Here is a 21911-nt window from a genome sequence, read left to right on the forward strand (position 1 = left end):
TTCCTAAAGTGTGCTGCCCAGAATTGAACACAATAATCCAGCTGAGACCTAACCAGTGTTTTATAAAGGTTGAGCAATACTTCTGTGCTTTTGTACTCTATACCTCTATTAATAAAGCCCAGGATCCCATATGCTTTTTAACAGCCTTCTTAACTTGTCCTGCCACCTTCAAAGATTTATAATAGATAAAAACATTTTAACAAGCTTGGAAACGCTGGTAAATATATTGGACAGGTTTTTTAATTTTTTTAATAGCCCAAATACACTACACCCAAAATAATGGTTTCACAATGCTGTGCTTCCTTTTATTTTGAGTTTTCTATGAGAAATTACAAAGCATTCATTTGGGTATTCTTATGAAAAATCTTTCTTACCTGTTAACATAACTAAGAGCTACATATGTTGGCTGCTGTAGCTCCTGTTTCTCTAACACCCGTGGGTCAGTATCTAGAGGGGAGAAAAAAAATGACTAGTTATTAATATTAGTGCAACTTTAACATGTACACGTTAACTCAGTAAAAGACTTTCTAAGTAGGGAGAAAACAAACAAGATGATATGTTGAGATCAGACACATTCGCTCAGCATTCAAACAATGTCAATTTTACTTTAAGTTACAACTTTCCAAGAAATTGAAGCAAATGATGAAAACTTTAACCCAAGATACAATTTTGACAAAGCAGTAAAGTTTTATTTCATCAAAATATAGCTCTTGGAAAATCCAATACATTTGTTAAAAGACTTGATTAGGTTCAATGATCTCATGACTGAAAGGTTTTTCTCATTATAACAAAGACCATGACACATATTGTGTTCAATTCAAACTCACAACAAATGTACTGCTTTATTCCATTACAAAAAAACCCGACTGTATCAACGACAATCTCACAATGGTGTTATTGAACAAGATTATTATTTTTTTTAAATGTAGAACCCCAGGCTAGAGATTAGATTACTATATTTTTAAAATTTTAATGGCTAATAAGTCACTTTTGGAAAGCAATGGTAAGTTGAATATTTGGAATAATTAACAGTGCACAAAGGACAGGATGAAATGATGATGGGCTGGACTCATTCCAAAGGCCATATGAAGTGCAGCTCTCGGCTGGACTGTGGCCAGGAATTTCCTTGGAGCTGCTCCCACTCCAACGCTGTATCTTCATTGGAAATGCATTGAAAATCCCCAATTCCTCTGTACTCTGTTAGTTATGGCAGCGAAGTGTGAACAGCTCTGAGGAAATATGTAACGTTATTTCCTGGACCCTACAGGAAAATGTATCAGCAGGTTTTCCCCCCTCCCCATCACAAGCCAACCCATTTCAGGCTGGTTTTGATGGAGACATTTTGAATAACTCTTCAATACATCATTGTTTTTCTCTTACTGTAAATGGAAACCTAAAGTTAGCAGGACTTAAATTCCGACCAATGGCTCAATTTATTTTATTTCCCTCATTCCTCATGATTTTCAGTCATCATTATCTGCTTTTACTTTAACTTTTCATGGATAAATACAACATAAATCAATTTCACTTGTAAACTAAACTATTTCCATATGATATTAGAAACATTTGAAGACTATTATACAAACATCAGCAGTCACAGTGCTGTCAAAAATAATAGGCATTTGCTGAAAAATCCTTTTTCAAATTTGCATGTGGAATAGAATATTCTGATTACTTGCACTAAAAAACGGTGACAATTTTTTTTTGTTCAAGAGAGTTCTGTTAATGTAGCTAAAAGATTTTGATAATAGATTGTGTCACTTCCAGACAAGTTGGGGAAATGAAATCCAATTCAGCTCTTCTCAGATTAGATCATGGCTTAACTATAAAGAGCAATTAAAAACTTAGCAATTTCACTGTATATAAGCCTCATATCTGCATCAACTTCGTAAGGGTCACATTTAGTTTAGGTATGGATGGCACATGTCCCATGGATTTATACAATAGATGCCTGAGTCAGCTTGTTAACACAGTTTAAACCTGCAATAGATTTGGATTAAGCATTCATACTGGTCTGACCCAATTCTCTTGAATTGTATTTCCCCAACAAAAGAGATAGAGTCATAGAGTCATAGAGTTATACAGCACGGATAGAGGCCCTTCGGCCCATCGTGTCCGTGCCGGCCATCAAGCCCTGTCTACTCTAATCCCATATTCCAGCATTTGGTCCGTAGCCTTGTATGCTATGGCATTTCAAGTGCTCATCCAAATGCTTCTTGAATGTTGTGAGGGTTCCTGCCTCCACAACCCTTTCAGGCAGTGAGTTCCAGACTCCAACCACCCTCTGGGTGAAAAAGTTCTTTCTCAAATCCCCTCTAAACCTCCCGCCTTTTACCTTGAATCTATGTCCCCTTGTTATAGAACCCTCAACTAAGGGAAAAAGCTCCTTAGTATCTATCCTATCTGTGCCCCTCATAATTTTGTACACCTCAATCATGTCCCCCCTCAGCCTCCTCTGCTCCAAGGAAAACAAACCCAATCTTCCCAGTCTCTCTTCATAGCTGAAGCGCTCCAGCCCTGGTAACATCCTGGTGAATCTCCTCTGCACCCTCTCCAAAGTGATCACATCCTTCCTGTAGTGTGGCGACCAGAACTGCACACAGTACTCCAGCTGTGGCCTGACCAGTGTTTTATACAGCTCCATCATAACCTCCTTGCCCTTATATTCTATGCCTCGGCTAATAAAGGCAAGTATCCCATATGCCTTCTTTACCACCTTATCTACCTGTTCCGCCGCCTTCAGGGATCTGTGAACTTGCACACCAAGATCCCTCTGACCCTCTGTCTTGCCTAGGGTCCTCCCATTCATTGTGTATTCCCTTGCCTTGTTAGTCCCACCAAAGTGCATCACCTCACACTTTTCCGGGTTAAATCCCATTTGCCACTGTTCCGCCCATCTGACCAACCCATCTATATCGTCCTGCAGACTGAGGCTATCCTCCTCGCTATTTACCACCCTACCAATTTTTGTATCATCAGCGAACTTACTGATCATACCTTTTACATTCATATCCAAGTCATTAATGTAGACCACAAACAGCAAGGGACCCAGCACCGATCCCTGTGGTACCCCACTGGCCACAGGCTTCCAGTCACAAAAACAGCCTTCGACCATCACCCTCTGCCTTCTGCCACTAAGCCAGTTTTGTATCCAAAGTGCCAAGGCACCCTGGATTCCATGGGCTCGTACCTTCTTGACCAGTCTCCTGTGGGGGACTTTATCGAAGGCCTTACTGAAATCCATGTATACCACATCCACTGCGTTACCCTCATCCACACGCCTAGTCACCCCCTCAAAAAATTCAATCAAATTAGTCAGACATGATCTTCCCTTGACAAAGCCATGTTGACTATCCCTGATTAATCCTTGCTTCTCCAAGTGGAGACTAATTTTGCCCTTCAGAATTTTTTCCAATAATTTTCCTACCACTGATGTTAGGCTCACTGGCCTGTAGTTCCCCGGTTTTTCCCTACTCCCCTTCTTGAATAATGGTACTACATTAGCGGTTCTCCAGTCCTCTGGCACATCCCCTGTGGCCAGAGAGGTTCTGAATATATGTGTCAGAGCCCCCGCAATCTCCTCCTTTGCCTCACACAGTAGCCTGGGATACATTTCGTCCGGGCCTGGGGATTTATCCATTTTTAGGCCTGCTAAAACCGCCAATACCTCCTCCCGCTCGATGTTAATATGTTCGAGTATATCACAGTCCCCCTGCCGTATTTCTATGTCTACGTCGTCCTTCTCCATAGTGAAAACAGATGCAAAAAATTCATTTAGAACCCCTCCTACATCTGCCGGCTCCACACACAGATTGCCATTTTTGTCCCTAATGGGCCCTATTTTTTCCCTAGTCATCCTCTTACCCTTAATATACTTATAAAACATCTTAGGATTTTCCTTTATTTTGCTCGCCAGTGTTATTTCATGGCCCCTCCTTGATCTCCTAATTTCTTTTTTAAGTATCCCCCTGCACTTTTTGTACTCCTCTAGGGCTTCCTCCGTCTTTAGCCTTTTGTATCTGCCAAAAGCCCTCCTTTTTTTCCTAATCCATTCTCGTATATCCCCTGACATCCAAGGTTCCCTGGAGTTCTTGGAACCACCCTTGACCTTTACGGGAACATGTTGCCATTTTATGGTCCCAATTTCCCTTCTGAAAGACTCCCATTGCTCCGATGCGGATTTTCCTACAAGCAGCTGATCCCAGTCCATTTTGGCCAGATCCTGCCTTATCCTATTAAAATCGGCCTTCCCCCAATTTAGAACCTCTATTTCCGGCCCCTCCCTGTCCTTTTCCATGACCACCTTAAATCTCACCGAATTATGGTCACTGTCACCAAAGTGCTCACCTACTAGCACTTCTTCCACTTGGCCAGCCACATTCCCTAGAATTAGGTCCAGTACCGCCCCCTCTCTTGTAGGACTTTCTACATGCTGGCTCAAAAAGCTCTCCTGGATGCACGTTAAGAATTTTGTACCCTCTAAGCCTTTTACACTCTGAGTATCCCCGTTAATATTGGGGAAGTTGAAATCCCCCACTATTATTACCCTATTATTTGCACAATTTTCTGAGATTTGCCTACATATCTGTTCCTCTATCTCCCCCTGACTGTTTGGGGGCCTATAGTACACTCCCATCAAAGTGCTTGCCCCCTTTTTGTTTTTAAGCTCCACCCATATGGCCTCATTAGAGGAACCTGCTAATATATCATCCCTCCTTATGGCAGTAATTGATTCTTTAATTAATATTGCGACCCCCCCTCCTCTTATACCTCCCCCTCTGTCTCGCCTGAAGATTCTGTACCCCGGAATATTGAGCTGCCAGTCTTGCCCCTCCCTCAACCATGTCTCTGTGACAGCAACAATATCATACTCCCATGTGTTTATCAACACCTTCAGTTCATCCACCTTATTCACAAGACTCCTTGCATTAAAATAGATGCCATCCAGCCTTGCCCTCACATATTTGCCCTGTCTTCCAAGCTGACTTGTTTTTTTCTCTATATTTGGCTGCACATCACCCCCTATTGTAGCTCCACTCTGTATCCCATCACCCTGCCAAGTTAGTTTAAACCCCCCCCCAACAGTGCTAGCAAACCTCCCCGCAAGGATATTTGTCCCGCTCTGGTTCAGGTGCAACCCGTCCGACTTGTACAAGTCCCACCTTCCCCAGAAGCAGGCCCAGTGATCCAGGAAACTGAAACCCTCCCTCCTGCACCAACTCTTTAGCCACGCATTCATCTGTTCTATCCTCCTATTTCTATACTCACTAGCCCGTGGCACTGGGAGTAATCCAGAGATTTCAACCTTTGAGGTCCTGCTCTTTAATCTGCTACCTAGCTCCCTAAATTCTTGATGCAGGACCTCATCTCCCTTCCTACCTATGTCGTTGGTCCCAATGTGGACCACGACCTCTGCCTGCTCACCCTCCCCCTTGAGAATGCCCTGAAGCCGCTCAGTGACATCCATGACCCTGGCACCAGGGAGGCAACAAACCATCCTGGAGTCACGTTTACGGCCTCCAGGATGGTTTGTCGCCTCCCTGTATAGATTGTATAGATAGTATAGATTGGAGTATTTTTGCAGCTGGTCAGAGTCCCATTTTGATTTTGGTGGGAACATTTACATGTGTATTATGAACTGACAGGGGTAACGGGGTCTAAATTGGGCCCTGCAGCAGCCGTTGTGTAGGCGCTGTGTGGACTCCTAAGGATCCCAAATGGCATACAGAATACGCATGCGCAGGACACCATATTGGTAAAAGGTGTTTGCACATGCGCAGATAACGAACGCCAGCACCATGTAAAGTAGGGAGACTATGCATTAGATCAGTATGCAATGCTGATTTAAAGAGACAGATGCGATTTTGGAACTCCAAGCTCCAGCCAACACAACGTCTTAACCTTGCACAGCTGAACAGGTGTTGAACAGCATGGAGCGCCCCCCACTAGCGCTATTAAAAGGGATCATGCAGGAGTTACAGGTTAGTTGCTGGTTTATTGCTTCTTGCTGCTGATGCATTTGTAACTGTTTTTGGAGGTCTCCTATACTTGAATTCTAGGACTAGGGGACATAGCCTAAAAATTAGAGCCAGGACTTCAGGAGTGAAGTGAGGAAACGCTTCTACACGCAAAGGGTGGTAGAAGTTTGGAAAGCTCTTCTGCAAATGACAGTTGATGCTAGCTCAATTGTTAAATTTAAATCTGAGATTGATAGAATTTTGTTAACCAAAGGTATTAAGGGAAATGGGGCTAAGGCAGGTATTTGGAGTTAGGTCACAGATCAACCACGACCTCACTGAATGGCAGAACAGGCTCGAGAGGCTAAATGGCCTACTCCTGTTCCTATCTTCCTATGTTCCTACAATAAAGTTTCAATACTCTACCTGGAGTGGGCTGGCTAGCTGACAGGCAACAGCAAGGGCACTGGCAGAGTGACAGGGGTGTCACAGGAATGTTGTCATCCTGAGAGAGGACAGCAGGTTCATATTCCATGGAGCCACTGCCACTTGCTGCCTCCTGTTATGCGCCACCTTCTCCTGCAAGAAAGCGGGACGTGTGTTGGTCAGTGTCCTGCAAGATGTTTGGGTGATGTGGCTGTCATGATTGAATAGCTGCAAGTGTATGTGGTCTGTTAGTTGTGGATGTGCGGCTTGCAACAGTGGTAATGTGTGAGGGTGAGAGGAAGCATCTAATTGGAAGAGTTGAGTATTGATTGAAAGAGTTTGTTGGTATGTGGGTGATGGGGATGTTGTGCGTGGAGCAGTGGATGAGGCTGGTGGTGCCGTTGGTAGGAGACGCCACTTGACAGTTGACCTCACTCACCTTGACCACTCGTGTCAAAGCATTGAACTTCTTCCTGCACTGTATCCATGTTCATGGTGCAATGCGCTTGGCATCGACTTCATCCCCTACTGTCTCCCACTGCCTTGGGAGCATATGTCTGAAGGGATTCTTCCCCCTCCCCCCTGCAGATATAGGATGCCCCTCCTTCTGTCCACCTCTTGAACCAAGGCCTCTAGTGCATCATCAGAGAACCTTGGCGCACGCTCTCTCGCAGAACCATTTCAAACTCAGATTGGCTGATTGGTGGGGTCTGGCGTGCAGTTTGGAGGATGTGGGATTTAGCAGTGCGCAACCTTTATTCAATATTTTAAAATAGCTCAACAGTTTGTAAACATAGGGACGGGGCTTGCATCTGTGTTTTACGTGTGCGGTGTTTGATCTCCGTTCAGGCCCTGTGCGGACCCGTATCCTATATTTTGCAAATATCAGAGTCCCGCAAACATTGAGCAGCCAAGTTGTTGCTCATTAAAAATTCCAGAGGTCCCATCATCACCATGCTACACTATATTGCAGCACAGATTCGCTTCCCAATTGATTTCCACCACTTCCTGCAGCCACAGTGCACCTTCCGTTTAAGAGGTGCAGGCTGCCTTTAAGTGGTGCTAGCCACTCACGATATCTGGGCCGCCTGCTGGTGAGCAGCCACTCCACAGCACAGGTAGGACTGGCTGCACACTGTAATCATAGAAATCAGCAGGCAGCAGGAATGTAGGGTGTTATCCAATATACAAATCTGCTTTTTTTTATATAAGCATTTTCCACTTTTTGTTGTGTTCAGAACTGATCAAAGGGCATAGTTATACTGACACTTGTGCATTGAAGAGGTTGGTGGATACCACTTGGGCTTGACACTATGTAGAGTATAACTCCAGGGTGGTGGAAGAAACAGGTACAGTAGCATAGTGATTATGTTACTGGACTAGTAATCCAGAGGTCCTGGACTAATAATCTGGAATCATAAGTTCAAATCCCACCACAGCAGCTGGGGAATTTAAAATTCAATTAATTAAATCAAATCTGAAATTAAAAAAAACTAGTATCAGTAATGGTGGCCACGAAACTACTGGATTGTTGTAAAAACCCATCTGGTTCACTAATGCCCTTTAGGGAAGGAAACCTGCCGTCACATAAAGGTTTGGCCTTTATGTGACTCCAGACCCACTGCAATGTGGTTGATTCTTAATCACCCTCTGAAATGGCCGAGCAAGCTACTCAGTTGTACAATCTCGCTAAAAAAAGTCATAATAAGAATAAAACCGGTCAGACCACTAGGAACCGGACACGACAAAAGCAAAAAAAGCCCAATCGACTCTGCAAAGACCTCCTCACTAACATCTGGGGACTGGTGCCAAAATTAGGAGAGCTGTCCCACAGACTAGCCAAGCAACAGCCTGACATAGCCATACTCTCAGAATCATATCTTTCAGTCAACGTCCCAGACTCTTCCATCACCATCTCTGGGTACGTCCTGTCCCACCGGCAGGACTAACCCACCAGAGATGGCGGAACAGTGATATACAGTCAGGAGGCAGTGGCCCTGGGAGTCCTCAACATTGACTCCGGACCCCATGAAATCTCATGCTATCTGGCCAAACATGGGCAAGGAAAACTCCCGCTGATTACCAACTACCGCCCTCCCTCAGCTGATGAATCAGTACTCCTCCATGTTGAACACCACTTGGAGGAAGCATTGAGGGTAGCAAGGGCACAGAATGTACTCTGGGTGGGGGACTTCAATGTCCATCACCAAGAGTGGCTCAGTAGCACCACTACTAACTGAGCTGGCCGAGGCCTGAAAGACATGGCTGCCAGACTGGGTCTGGCAGGTGGTGAGCAAACCAACACGAGGGAAAAATCTACTTGACCTCGTCCTCACCAATCTACCTGTCGCAGAAGCATCTGTCTATGACAGTATTGGTAGGAGTGATCACTGCACAGTCCTCGTGGAGACAAAGTCCCATCTTCACACTGAGGACACCATCCAACGTGTTGTGTGGCACTATCACCATGCTAAATGGGATAGATTCAGAACAGATCTAGCAGCTCAAAACTGGGCATCCATGAGGCGCTGAAGGCCATCAGCAGCAGCAGAATTGAATTCCACAACAATCTGTAACCTCATGGCCCGGCATATTCCTCACTCTACCATTACCAACAAGCCAGGGGATCAACCCTGGTGCAATGAGGAGTGTAGAAGAGCATGCCAGGAGAAGCACCAGGCGTACCTAAAAATGAGGTGTCAATCTGGCGAAGCTACAACTCAGGAATACATGCATGCTAAACAGCGGAAGCAACATGCTATAGACAGAGCTAAGCGATTCCACAACCAGCGGATTAGATCAAAGCTCTGCAGTCCAGCCACATCCAGTCGTGAATGGTGGTGGACAATTAAACAACTAATGGGAGGAGGAGGCTCTGTAAACATTCCCATCTTAATGATGGCGGAGTCCAGCACATGAGTTCAAAAGATAAGGCTGAAGCGTTTGCAACCATCTTCAGCCAGAAGTGCCGAGTGGATGATCTATCTCGGCCTCCTCCCGATATCCCCACCATCACAGAAGCCAGTCTTCAGCCAATTCAATTCACTCCACGTCATATCAAGAAATGGCTGCATGCACTGGATACAGCAAAGGCTATGGGCCCCAACAACATCCCGGCTGTAGTGCTGAAGACTTGTGCTCCAGAACTAGCTGCACCTCTAGCCAAGCTGTTCAAGTACAGCTACAACACTGGCATCTATCCGACAATGTGGAAAATTGCCCAGGTATGTCCTGTCCACAAAAAGCAGGACAAATCCAATCCGGCCAATTACCGCCCCATCAGTCTACTCTCAATCATCAGCAAAGTGATGGAAGGTGTCATCGACAGTGCTATCAAGCGGCACTTACTCACCAATAACATGTTCACCGATGCTCAGTTTGGGTTCCGCCAGGACTACTCGGCTCCAGACCTCATTACAGCCTTGGTCCCAATATGGACAAAAGAGCTGAATTCCGGAAGAGAGGCGAGAGTGACTGCCCTTGATATCAAGGCAGAAATTGACAGAGGGTGGCACCAAGGAGCCCTAGTAAAATTGAAGTCTGGGGGAAAACACTCCAGTGGCTGGAGTCATACCTAGCACAAAGGAAGATGGTAGTGGTTGTTGGAGGCCAATCATCTCAGCCCCAGGACATTGCTGCAGGAGTTCCTCAGGGCAGTGTCCTCGGCCCAACCATCTTCAGCTGCTTCATCAATGACCTTCCCTCCATCATAAGGCATAAGCTCAGAAATGGGGATGTTCACTGATGATTGCACAGTGTTCAGTTCCAGTCGCAACCCCTCAGATAATGAAGCAATCCATGCCCGCATGCAGCACGACCTGGACAACATCCAGGCTTGGGATGATAAGTGGCAAGTAACATTCGCGCCAGACAAGTGCCAAGCAATGACCATCTCCAACGAGAGACTAACCACCTCCCCTTGACATTCAACGGCATTACCATCGCCGAATCCCCCACCATCACCATCCTGGGGGTCACCATTGACCAGAAAATTAACTGGACCAGCCACATAAATACTGTGGCTACAAGAGCAGGTCAGAAGCTGGGTATCCTTCGGCAAGTGACTCACCTTCTGACACCTCAAGCCTTTCCACCATTTACAAGGCACAAGTCAGGAGTGTGATGGAATACTCTCCACTTGCCTGGATGAGTGCAGCACCAACAACACTCAAGAAGCTCGACACCATCCAGGACAAAGCAACCCGCTTGATTGGCACCCCATCCACCACCCTAAGCGTTCATTCCCTGCAGTGTGTACCATCCACAGGATGCACTGCAACAAGTCGCCAAGGCTTCTTCGACAGCACCACCCAAACCCGCGACCTCTACCACCTAGAAGGACAAGGGCAGCAGACACATGGGAACAACACCATTTGCACGTTCCCTTCCAAGTAACACACCATCCTGACTTGGAAATATATTGTCGTTCCTTCATTGTCGCTGGGTCAAAATCCTGGAACTCCCTACCTAACAGCACTGTGGGAGAACCTTCACCACTCGGACTGCAGTGGTTCAAGAAGGCGGCTCACCACCACCTTCTCAAGGGCATCTAGGGATGTGCAATAAATGCTGGCCTTGCCAGTGACGCCCACATCCCATGAACGAATAAAAAAAGAGAATGGAATCTTTTGAGTCTCCTAGGCACATCATAAACATAGGCAGAGTTGTTTCCTAATATTTTGAGAAAGCAGGCACACTCATGTGTGCTCGGCGAATGGATCGTCCAGGAGCACAGCTCGACGAATGGACTGTCCAGGAGCGCAGCTCGGCGAATGGACCATCTATGAGCAGTGATCGATGTATGGACTGTCCAGGACTATGCATGGATTTAAACGCGCATGCATGGAGTTCTCTCATGGGAGTAGAATGTCTTTCGCAGCAATGCAATGATAACGAGGGTGCTGCCGATTGCAAATTGCTTCATACAGCTACTGCCCTTAGGCTGATAGCACAATATAACTGCAGCCTAAGATGAAATTCACAAGAAAAACAAATTAACTTGTGTAAAGTATAAACAGATAGACATAAAACTTGAAATGCGAACTCACAAAAAGCTTCCAAGAAAGATATTGTTGGAGATGTTTGTGGACCTTCAAATCATGCAGAATAAGTTTTTTTTAAAAGCACGATCCAGCCCATCTCCTGCAGCCCATTTGACCCAGGTACACTTCACAAAATTTCATTGCATTATCAAAACCCCTTGGTGATGTGAAAATACTGTAATTAAGCATTTCCATCCATACTAAAGAGTACACAATCTCCATGTTTAAATGTCAGTAACTCCTACTTTAACTTCTTATTAAGGAGGTTTCAACTTTACTAAGGTGCATTGGTAAGAACAGCCAGTTATTTTTAAGAGACACAAATGCAGGAGATTTGTATCAGTTACCAATCTGGTACATTAGTGACAATGTTTTAAAAAGTCAAATATACCTAACTTTTGTATTTTTCAGTTAAGCTACGAAACTGTTTAAGGAGCTCAGCAAAGAATTTTTATGTTTTCGTGGGAGGAGATTTCTAATTGCAAATGCATGTGAGTGAGATACATGAACAGCTCAGAGCATTACTTTTTGGAAGGAATCTAGTTTAGATGACAGGAAAATACATCTGAAGTGATTTATTTTTAAAGACTGGGGAAATATTTGTGCTCATCAAGGTAGGTGTCTGTGCTGAGTAATGAAACATGTTGCACTTTCTTGAACCCAATGTTTTTAATAGTGTAAAAATATTCTAATAATTTTCAAACATTTAGATTGCCAATATTATCTGATGAACTCCATTCTTGGTAACTTTGTCTGCTTTGAAGTTGATTTTGATATAGACAAAGTTATGTATAGTCTCATTTGTCAATTTTAATTGCATACCTGGATTCCAAAGGTTACTAGATTATAGTGCTTGTGTGTAGCTCTCCGCTGAGATGATGGATATGCTGTGCCTTGTGCATTGGGATTAGTTTTGATAGCCTGCAGCATCCTTGAGATTGAATTATGAGAACTCCCAGGTCAGGTACGGCACTACTTAGATACAAAATAAAAATGCCACTACATTACCTCCAACACTGCACCTCAACCCTAGGGGTACACCAGCACAATACTACCATAGCTCACTTCAAGTATCTGTGTGGTCTCTCTGAAGAAGTGGCAACTCAATGCTAAATGACAGATCATTTCATGCTGTGAATTTACTCCCAGCTAGCTCAATACTGCTCTATTTTAATTTTTTTTAAAATTCATTTTCTATGCAACATTGAAATAATGGCATCAGGGAAGAACACCCCCTCACCCTTTAAGTTCAAATTAATTTCACTTCAGACCCTTAAAGCTGTCCAATAGTTCCCATTAGTGTGGACTGGATTCAATAAAACATTGGTCCAGAAATTCGGGCGTGCCCATTTTTGGGTGCGTGGGGGAGCGCAGGGTGCGTTCCCTGCGTCTGAATGGTGAGGCCTGAGGCGCCCTCGATATTGGACCTCGGGCCTCATTTCAATGGAGCCAGTGAGCTGCGGACGAATCGTGACTGAAGATTGGCCCAGTGCTGGCATCGCAGCAACCCTCAGGTAAGTGAGGAACGGTGGGTGATTGGGCTTCGGGCCGGGAAGGGGGGGTGGGGGGAGATAGATCGGTGGCCGGGGCAAGATCGGGTCTGGGCCAGGAGACCAGTCGGTGGCTGGGAGGGAGAGCGGTGGCCGGGTCGGGGGGATTGGTGGCTGGCTGGAGGTGGGCGGGGGAGTTTGGGGGGGGAGGTTAGCGGCCCGTGTTGTTTTAATGTGCTCCTCCTGGCTCCGCATTCAGGTAAGTTTGGGGACCTTTCTGCTGATTAGTGGCATGTTGTGCTGTGTGAGTTCAGCATATGGTGAGTGAAGCTCTGGGGCGTTTGAAAATCGAGAACGGGAACTGCAAAAAGTGCAGGACCATAATTTAAATAAATTATTTCCACCTTTGAATGTTCTCAACGTGCACTCCTGATGCCATTGTAGCCACCTTATCCAATACAGCGATTAGCGCACTTCCAGACAGAAATGTGCGTGTGCTTCCTGCCCGCCATATTGGGATAGTAGCATAGTAGGCCATTTAGCGCCCCAAAAACGGGTGCGGCGCAGACAAATGTTTAGGCCAATCTCTCCAATGCAGTTGATGGTTACCACTAAGTGAATGCACTGAAACTTATTTTTACGTATTAGCCATAACAACACAATTAATAAAAACATAAACCTCTTACTATCCCAACTTCCAAAGATAACCAAAGTGTCTCAAACCACTGAGTTCACCCTGACTTATGGGCCCAAATTTTAACCCCAAGAACGGGTGAGTTTGGGGGTGAGTGGGGAGGTAAAAATTGCAAAAAAGCTAAAATCCGACCCCAACCCGCCCACTTCCGGTTTTAACGGAGGCGAGGGAAAAATAGAGAAATGAAAAAGTAATTAAAAAAAAAATTGGTTTATTGCAAAGGTTAAAATTTACTCCACAAAAATCTGTGCTGTGACTCCTCGGTTACTATTTTTCATAATTCAATCTCAAGGATGCTGCGGGCTATCAAAACTAACTCCAATGCACAAGGCACAGCAGATCCACCATCTCAGCGTACATCTAGACACAAACACTACTATCTAGTAATCTTTGGAACCTAGGTACACAACTAAAAGTGACAAATTATTAGAATATTTTAACACTATTAAAATGATGATGATTCCCCATTTTTGTTACTGATTCAAAATTGGAGGTGCATAATCTCAGCAAATTTGCATGACATTCACATAGGAACAAGGAACATAGGAACAGAAGCAGGCGATTCTGTTCCGCCATTCAATTAGATCATGGCTGATCTGTATCTTAACTCCATCCACCCGCCTTGTTTCCGTAACCCTTAATATCCTTGCCTAACAAAAATCTATCAATCTCAGTTTTGACATTTTCAATTGACCTAGCCTCAACAGCTTTTTGGGGGAGAGAGTTCCAGATTTCCTTTATGTGAAGAATTACTTCTTGACATCAGACCTGAACAGCCTAGCTTGAATTTTAAAGTTATGCCCCCTTGTTCTGGACTCCCCCACCAGAGGAAATAGTTTCTCTCTATCTACCGTATCATATTCATTAATCATCTTAAACACCTCAATTAGATCACCCCCTTAATCTTCTAAACTCGAGGGAATACAAGCCTAGTACCTGTACTCATAATTTAACAATCTAAGCCCTGGTATCATTCTGGTGCATCTGTGCTGCAACCCTTCCAAGGCCAATATATGCTTCCTGTGGTGCGGTGCCCATAGCTGAACTGAACGCAGTACTCCAGATGTGGTCTAACCTGAGTGCTATACAACTGTAGCATAACTTCCACCCCTTTGTATTCTAGCCCCCTTGAGAAAAAGGCTAACATTTAATTAGCTTTTTAATTATTTTTTGTACCTGGTCTACTAGCTTTTGGTGATTTCTGTACTAGGACCCCTAAATCTCCCTGCTTCTCATCATTTAGAAAACATTCTGATCTACCTTGCTTAGGTCCTAAGTGGATGGCCTTGCACTTCTCCACATTGAACTCCATCTGCCACAGTTTTGCCCACTCACTTAATCACTTAGCCATACACCAAAATGAGTAAGCATGTGAATTTCTTACTGTGTAAAATGTAACAGAAAAGCACAAGTGGTTCCTCCAATGGCTCTGCTGGCCAGTGCACTAATTAAATTGGAACTAAACCAAACCTGATGTCTATATAATTTAGCTAGTAGGGGTGGACAAATGACCTCTGAGACCTTAGGCTAGTGGTGGGGAGGGGAGGGGGAGATTTCCCATTCATAAGAACATAAGAACATAAGAACATAAGAAATTGGAGCAGGAGTAGGCCAATCGGCCCCTCGAGCCTGCTCTGCCATTCAATAAGATCATGGCTGATCTGATCCCAACCACAAATCTAAAGAACACAAGAAGTCGGAGCAGGACCCGGCCACATAGCCCCTGGGCCCTCTCCGCCACCCACAGGGCATTGACCGATCCGAACTCAGCTTCATGTCCAATTTCCTGCCCGCTCCCCATAACCCCTAATTCCCTTTACTTCTAGGAAACTGTCTATTTCTGTTTTAAATTTATCTAATGATGTAGCTTCCACAGCTTTCTGGGGCAGCAAATTCCACAGACCCACTACCCTCTGAGTGAAGAAGTTTCTCCTCATCTCAGTTTTGAAAGAGTGGCCCCTTATTCTAAGATTATGCCCCCTAGTTCTAGTTTCACCCATCTTTGGGAACATCCTTACTGCATCCACCCGATCAAGACCCTTCACAATCTTATATGTTTCAATAAGATCGCCTCTCATTCTTCTGAACTCCAATGAGTAGAGTCCCAATCTACTCAACCTCTCCTCATATGTCCGCCCCCTCATCCCCGGGATTAACCGAGTGAACCTTCTTTGTACTGCCTCGAGAGCAAGTATGTCTTTTCTTAAGTATGGAGACCAAAACTGTATGCAGTATTCCAGGTGCGGTCTCACCAATACCTTATATAACTGCAGCAATACCTCCTTGTTTTTATATTCTATCCCCCTAGCAATAAAAGCCAACATTCCGTTGGCTTTCTTGATCACCTGCTGCACCTGCATACCAACTTTTTGATTTTCTTGCACTAGGACCCCCAGATCCCTTTGTACTGCAGTACTTTCCAGTCTCTCGCCATTAAGAAAATAACTTGCTCTCTGATTTTTCCTGCCAAAGTGCATAACCTCACATTTTCCAATATTATATTGCATCTGCCAAATCTCCGCCCACTCACCCAGCCTGTCTATATCCCCTTGCAGGTTTTTTATGTCCTCCTCACTCTCTACTTTCCCTCCCATCTTTGTATCATCTGCAAATTTTGATATGTTGCACTCGGTCCCCTCCTCCAAATCGTTAATATAGATTGTAAAGAGTTGGGGACCCAGCACCGACCCCTGTGGAACACCACTGGTTACTGGTTGCCAGTCCGAAAATGAACCATTTATCCCAACTCTATGCTTTGACTGGCACTGTGTGATAGTCTGTAAAGGACTGGATTGGGCACAGTTGTGCTGCCCACCACCATCCTGTTGAACTGCCCACCAACATTCACTGTCTCGGCTTACACATGAAGAAATGATTACTTGAGTGGGGAGGCGGTACTGGAAGGCAGCAAGCAGCCGTACAGCCATACACTGGAATGAGTTTGTGTGTTTAGGAGTGAGGTGAGAAAATTAGGGGGGGCGTGGGGGAGGAACAAATGCATGATTGGACAGCACTTAGCACCTTTCTCCACAATCATTGTGGCAGAAGGAGTGGAGGCAGGGTCTGGTCATCTTGTCAACTGTTAAAAACAATTTTTCATCCTTGCCAGAGCAGCATCAACGAGACCATAGGTCACTCAACAAACCAGCAAAAGTTTTAATATGTAATAAAGGACTTTTCTGCATTCCATCTCTCCCTCCCAGTAGTAGTCACAAAGTAGTCACAAACCACTTTGGTACGCCATCAGACAGGGACTTGAACATAACTTGCAGCCACAATTATAATGTGAAGGCAATTTGCAACAAAATATAGGTTGCAAATTGCCTTGGTGACAAATTAGTCCTGAAAATCAATCTGGCTCCTCAAAATTACATGCAACAGAAATAAAAATGTCCTTCAATAGTTTCCCAGAGGCAAAATACTAAATTTTTAAAAAGCAAGAATTCAAATAGTATTAAAGTAATTTAAGTTGTAAAATCTTCACAAGGCTTCTTAAAAAATGATTTGTTTTAAGTAAATTAACCATTCACATGTACCTCGCACAGTAAGCACCAGCTGTGGTTCGGGCTAGCATTTTCAGGGTTAAGTCCTCTGTAAGACGTATTAGTACCAAATGGCTATGATTAAGAGATGGCTTAACAAGGTAAAGCATGCATTCATCAACTCAGATTTATTACAGATGAAAAGACTTTCCAATGAGGGGAAGAAAAAGCACAAGCTTATGTGTATTGACCATGTGAAACTGGAAAAAATCACAAATGTCTAAATGAAATGAAATCTACTGGAGCTTTTGCTGGAAGTATTTATGAACATGTTAAGACCACTGAATTGAAACAGCTGCTGAAAATTATTTGCTCAGACTGAGCAAAGAAAGTATCACAAATCATCAGCTACCAAATGGTTATCATAGAAAATCTCTGTAATGCCTAGATGTTATTGAAGACTGTTAACAGTTTAAAATCCACTTGCTGATTTCATTTTAACCAAAGCAGACAAAAACTATGATTCCCGCTGAAAACAATGGAAATCCCTCATACAACTGGTTGGTAAAAGGTTACTGCACAATTTATTTATTTCTAGAAAAACATAACACTAGTTTTATTACACTACTTGATACCTTCGGTTCTGCATGACTATCCTCTTTATTACTTTTTCAATCTGTCATGATGCCGTGTATGTACTGCTTAATACATTTTTTTAAAGCCAAATATCTGGCAAATATAAGAGAGAAGGAATGGTGGGTGGGGCACTTTCAGTAGATGTACCTGCTGAGTATCCTTTTAGTATACACTATCCACCCGGACCAGTGTGAGTGGTGACCAAAATGACAAGTTTCTGTGGGAAGGTAAATACCCACCGCATTTATAGAATATTTTTCACTTAAACATTTATTAAAAGTCCAGAATATTTTCAGTTCTAAGACATTGTTTTGGGATCATAAAAACATTCTTAGTTCACATCAGTACTCACAAAGATTGCTCCTCCCATCCTCTCCAAAAGCTGCTGATATACTAAGGTTCAGTTTCATATAGTGCCAGGGGCTTCCAGTATTATACCCAAACATTCTTGAGACCACAAGATAAAAAGCTGTCAATCTGTAAATCTTTTCCATGTCACAGTCAAGCCTGATCCTGTTCTCACCTGACATTCATACACATGCACTTTCCAGCGGGTGACACTGGACAGTGATCAGGGGGCCGATTTTCGGGTGACGGAGCGGGTGCGTTGGGGGCGGGGGGCTCCAAAAATTGCTAAAATGCCGAGCGGGTTCGGAGCCCGGCTCCAAATCGCTGACTTCTGGGTTCCCCAGTGACGCGTCCGGGTGCGTGTGCGCCTACCGAATGCGGGAGTCCCACCGGCAATTAAAGCCGGCGGGATGATAATTTGCATAGTTTCTCCGATAGTTGAAGTACTTGAACTACTTGATTGACTAGACATTTTGGCAGGGGTGTAATTTTGAAGCATCCTCAGCGTGTTTCCTGTGCTGTGGGAAACACTCCCTGTTGCAACAGAGGTGTTTCAGCCAGCAGCCAGTGGGAGATGCAAATGATTATTTGACAGGTGGGGAGAAAACGTCATTTATTGCAGCAGGGCACTCTGTCACTTCAGGCAAAGCTTTGGCTGCAAGACCTTTGTGTTTTCACTCAAAATTCTTACTTTCCACCCAAAACTCTGCTGTTCAAACATATTTACCAACTTTGCGGACCCCCTCAAACTCACACTGTCAGGATTGGGGGGGGGGGGGCGGGCGCCATGGCTGCATTCACCACTTCATCCAAGGACGAGCAACATCACCAGCTTCGCCAGGCATGGCGTCCACCTCCGCCACGTGGAGCTCCACAACACAGTGCTGCGCCACAGGCACCTGCACAAGAGCATGGAGGGCAACAACAGAGAGAGCGACGTCACAGGAGGCACATCCCTCGCCACAGGGTCTCCAGACCGACGCTCAGCTTCCTGGACATCTCTGAGGAGCTCAGTCAGTCGCCAGGTAGTCGCAGACATCTGCAGCCTCCTTCATGCCGAGCTGCTGCCGGCTGGCCTGAGCAGCATCTCCTTACCTGCCGCTGTCAAAGTCACCACTGCCCTCAACTTCTTCGCCTCCGGATCATTCCAGGGTGCCACCGGGGACATCGCCGGGGTGTCTCAGTCGTCTGCACACAAGTGCGTAAGGCAGGTCACCAACAGCTTGTTTCACAGGGCCTCGTACTATGTCAACTTCCCCATGGACGACCTCAGCCAGACGAAGAGGGCAGTGGGATTCTGCACTGTGGCTGGCTTCCCAAGGGTGCAGGATATAATCGATTGTACCCATATAACAATACAAGCACCTTCACACGAGGCAGGACTGTTCATCAACAGGAAGGGCTATCACTCCATCAACACTCAGCTCGTTTGTGACCACCGCAAGAGATTCCTTCACGTGTGCGCCAGATACCCTGGCAGCTGCCACAATTCCTTCATCCTCCGGGAATCAAACATCCCGCCCATCTTCCATGCACTGAACACCCGTAAGGGCTGGCTCCTCGGGGACAAGGGATTCGCCCTGCACATGTGGCTCATGACACCTCTAAGGAACCCCATCACCGACCAACGTCGATATAACGACAGCCACATCGCTACCAGGTCTACAATTGAGCACGCTATAGGGCTGCTCAAGATGCACTTCAGGTGCCTTGATCATTCTGGGGGAGCGCTTCAATATGCACCAGACAGAGTGGGACGCATTATAATTGTGTGCTGTGCCCTGCACAACACGGCACAACTGAGAGGGGTGCCGCTTGAGGAGGCCTCATCCACATCTGCCACCCACATTGAGGAGGAGGAGGAGGAGCAACCCATGGGCAGAACAGCGGCTCACCCGGCTGCTCATGAGGCCAGGGAGTCACTGATATGTGAACGGTTCTCCTAAGATCAGACAGTGTGAAGAGTCCAGTCCTCACCACCTGGATAGAGCAGCGCCCACAACAGCCCCTCCCCCTCCCTGCACAAAACAGTCGTGCAACTATAACATACAGCCACTATAGAGTGACCCAATGGGTGGCATCAAGTATCGGCGTTCATGGTGAACCTCATGAAAGGGCCTTATTATAGAAGCCAGTCAAGCATGGCCAAGACGTGGCAATAGTGGTGAAACTAATAATATTTAATGTGAGTTTAACAAAAAGCAAACATAAATAAAAAACATCCCATTCGTGCTTACAAAACCTTCGCCTTTCGCTTCCGACTACTTCTATGTGGTGCGTCCCCTGTGGCTGCAGCAGAGGTAGTGGCAGGTTGCTCTTGTTCATGCCCTGACCGATTAAATGCTTTGGGCCTACGCCCTCTGGGTTTTGGTGCCCATGAGGGCCCCTCCAAAGACTGCTCCACCTGCATCTGTGCAGGGGCTGACTCGGCACCTGGAGAGGAGGCAGCATTGCAGGTACTGGTTGAGTGGGGGGCAACGGGTGAGACGTGGGGGTGCTTTGAGTGGCATCCACACTTCCATGTCCCCTTTCGCCATCATCCCTCCCCTGGGCCAGGCCCACACCACTCCTACCACTCTGCTGGACAATGGTTTGGAGGACATGTGTGAAGCCTTGCAAGGCCAGTGCTAGAGTATCTGCCTGCCTGTTTAAGGCGGCAGAATTTTGTTGTTCACCCTGAGTCCGAACGGCCGTTGTCAGGACCTGAATGGACTCATTTGTGAGCTGTGCTTGAAGCTCCATGGAGGCTAGCCTTCCCTCCATTGCAGACATTCCCACACTTACCCGCGACACTATCTCAGAGATGCCCTCACATCCCTGTGAAAGTATCTCAGAGATTCCCTCTCGTGCCTGTGCCACCATTCCACTCATGCAGGAGTTGGACTCCTCCATCCTCTGCATGACTGTGGAGAGTGCGCGTGGCACCTGTTCCATCACCTCGCAAATGTGCTGTTGCCCCTCGATCATTCTCCTTTTAAAGGATGGCCCCCAGGGTTCAGCATCTGTGTCCAGCTGAGCAGAGCCTAGAGAGGAGTGCTCCCACTGATGCGGACTCTCCACAGCTGCCCCTGCCACCAGTGTCTGCTCGTGCTCATGCGTGTGGTAACTCGCCACGTGCGACCCCAACTAATTGTGGACTGGAACCCACCGAAGTGTGTGTATCTGCGCTGAAGGATGGCTCGCTCAGATGTGACGGTGCACTCTTAGAGGCCAGCAGGCCCTCTGAGGAATCACCCTCTGCCGTCACAGCGGTCGCTGAAGGCCCTGTAAGATAACAGAAGGCAATGTTAAGCATGATCACAGATGTGTCATGTTGCGATCAGCATACTGAGGTGCTGAAGGTGGCAAGGCATGTTAACATCAATTCATATTGTGTGTGCTGAATGTTAAAGTTCTGTCACCAGACGTTTGTTGGGTGCCAGTCTTGGCATCCCCGACGGACAGGCACTCGAGGGTGCGGCTCAGCTCCAGTGCCTCCTGCTCCGCGTTTGTGAGGACGACGATCTGTTGCCCCCCTCCGGTCCTCGCCCTCTCCCGTGCATTCTGGGCTCTCTTCTCCTAAAAGGGGAGAAAGTACAGACGTGTGAGTGAGTGAGTGATGGTGACGTGGCCAACCGATGAATGCATTGGTTTGGGTGCGGCTGACTGTGAAAGAGATGCATCAGAGGGTGAGTATGAGACAGAACCATGACATTGTATGAGGACTGGATTGAGTGGTAGTGGTGGGGTGAGTAATAGGGAGGTGAGGAAATGCTGAGGAAGTGCAGATAAGTTGAGGAAGAGCTTTCAGTGGGTGTGAGGAGTGATGTGATAGAGTAGTGTTGGCAGCACAGAAT

General features: G+C 45.8%; 1 protein-coding gene across 2 annotated transcripts in view; it reads right to left on the bottom strand.

Annotated features, from left to right (window-relative positions):
* The window catches only part of jazf1b (JAZF zinc finger 1b), a 320840-nt gene that overhangs the window by 197034 nt on the left and 101895 nt on the right, over positions 1-21911 (bottom strand). For both annotated transcript variants that reach the window (XM_068002519.1, XM_068002526.1), the window contains exon 2: positions 375-447. In XM_068002519.1, the coding sequence (XP_067858620.1) occupies positions 375-447 (73 nt within the window). The remainder of the gene's footprint in view (positions 1-374; positions 448-21911) is intronic.

The sequence above is a fragment of the Heptranchias perlo genome, chromosome 2, assembly GCF_035084215.1.
Source record: "Heptranchias perlo isolate sHepPer1 chromosome 2, sHepPer1.hap1, whole genome shotgun sequence".
Taxonomy (NCBI): Eukaryota; Metazoa; Chordata; class Chondrichthyes; order Hexanchiformes; family Hexanchidae; genus Heptranchias; species Heptranchias perlo.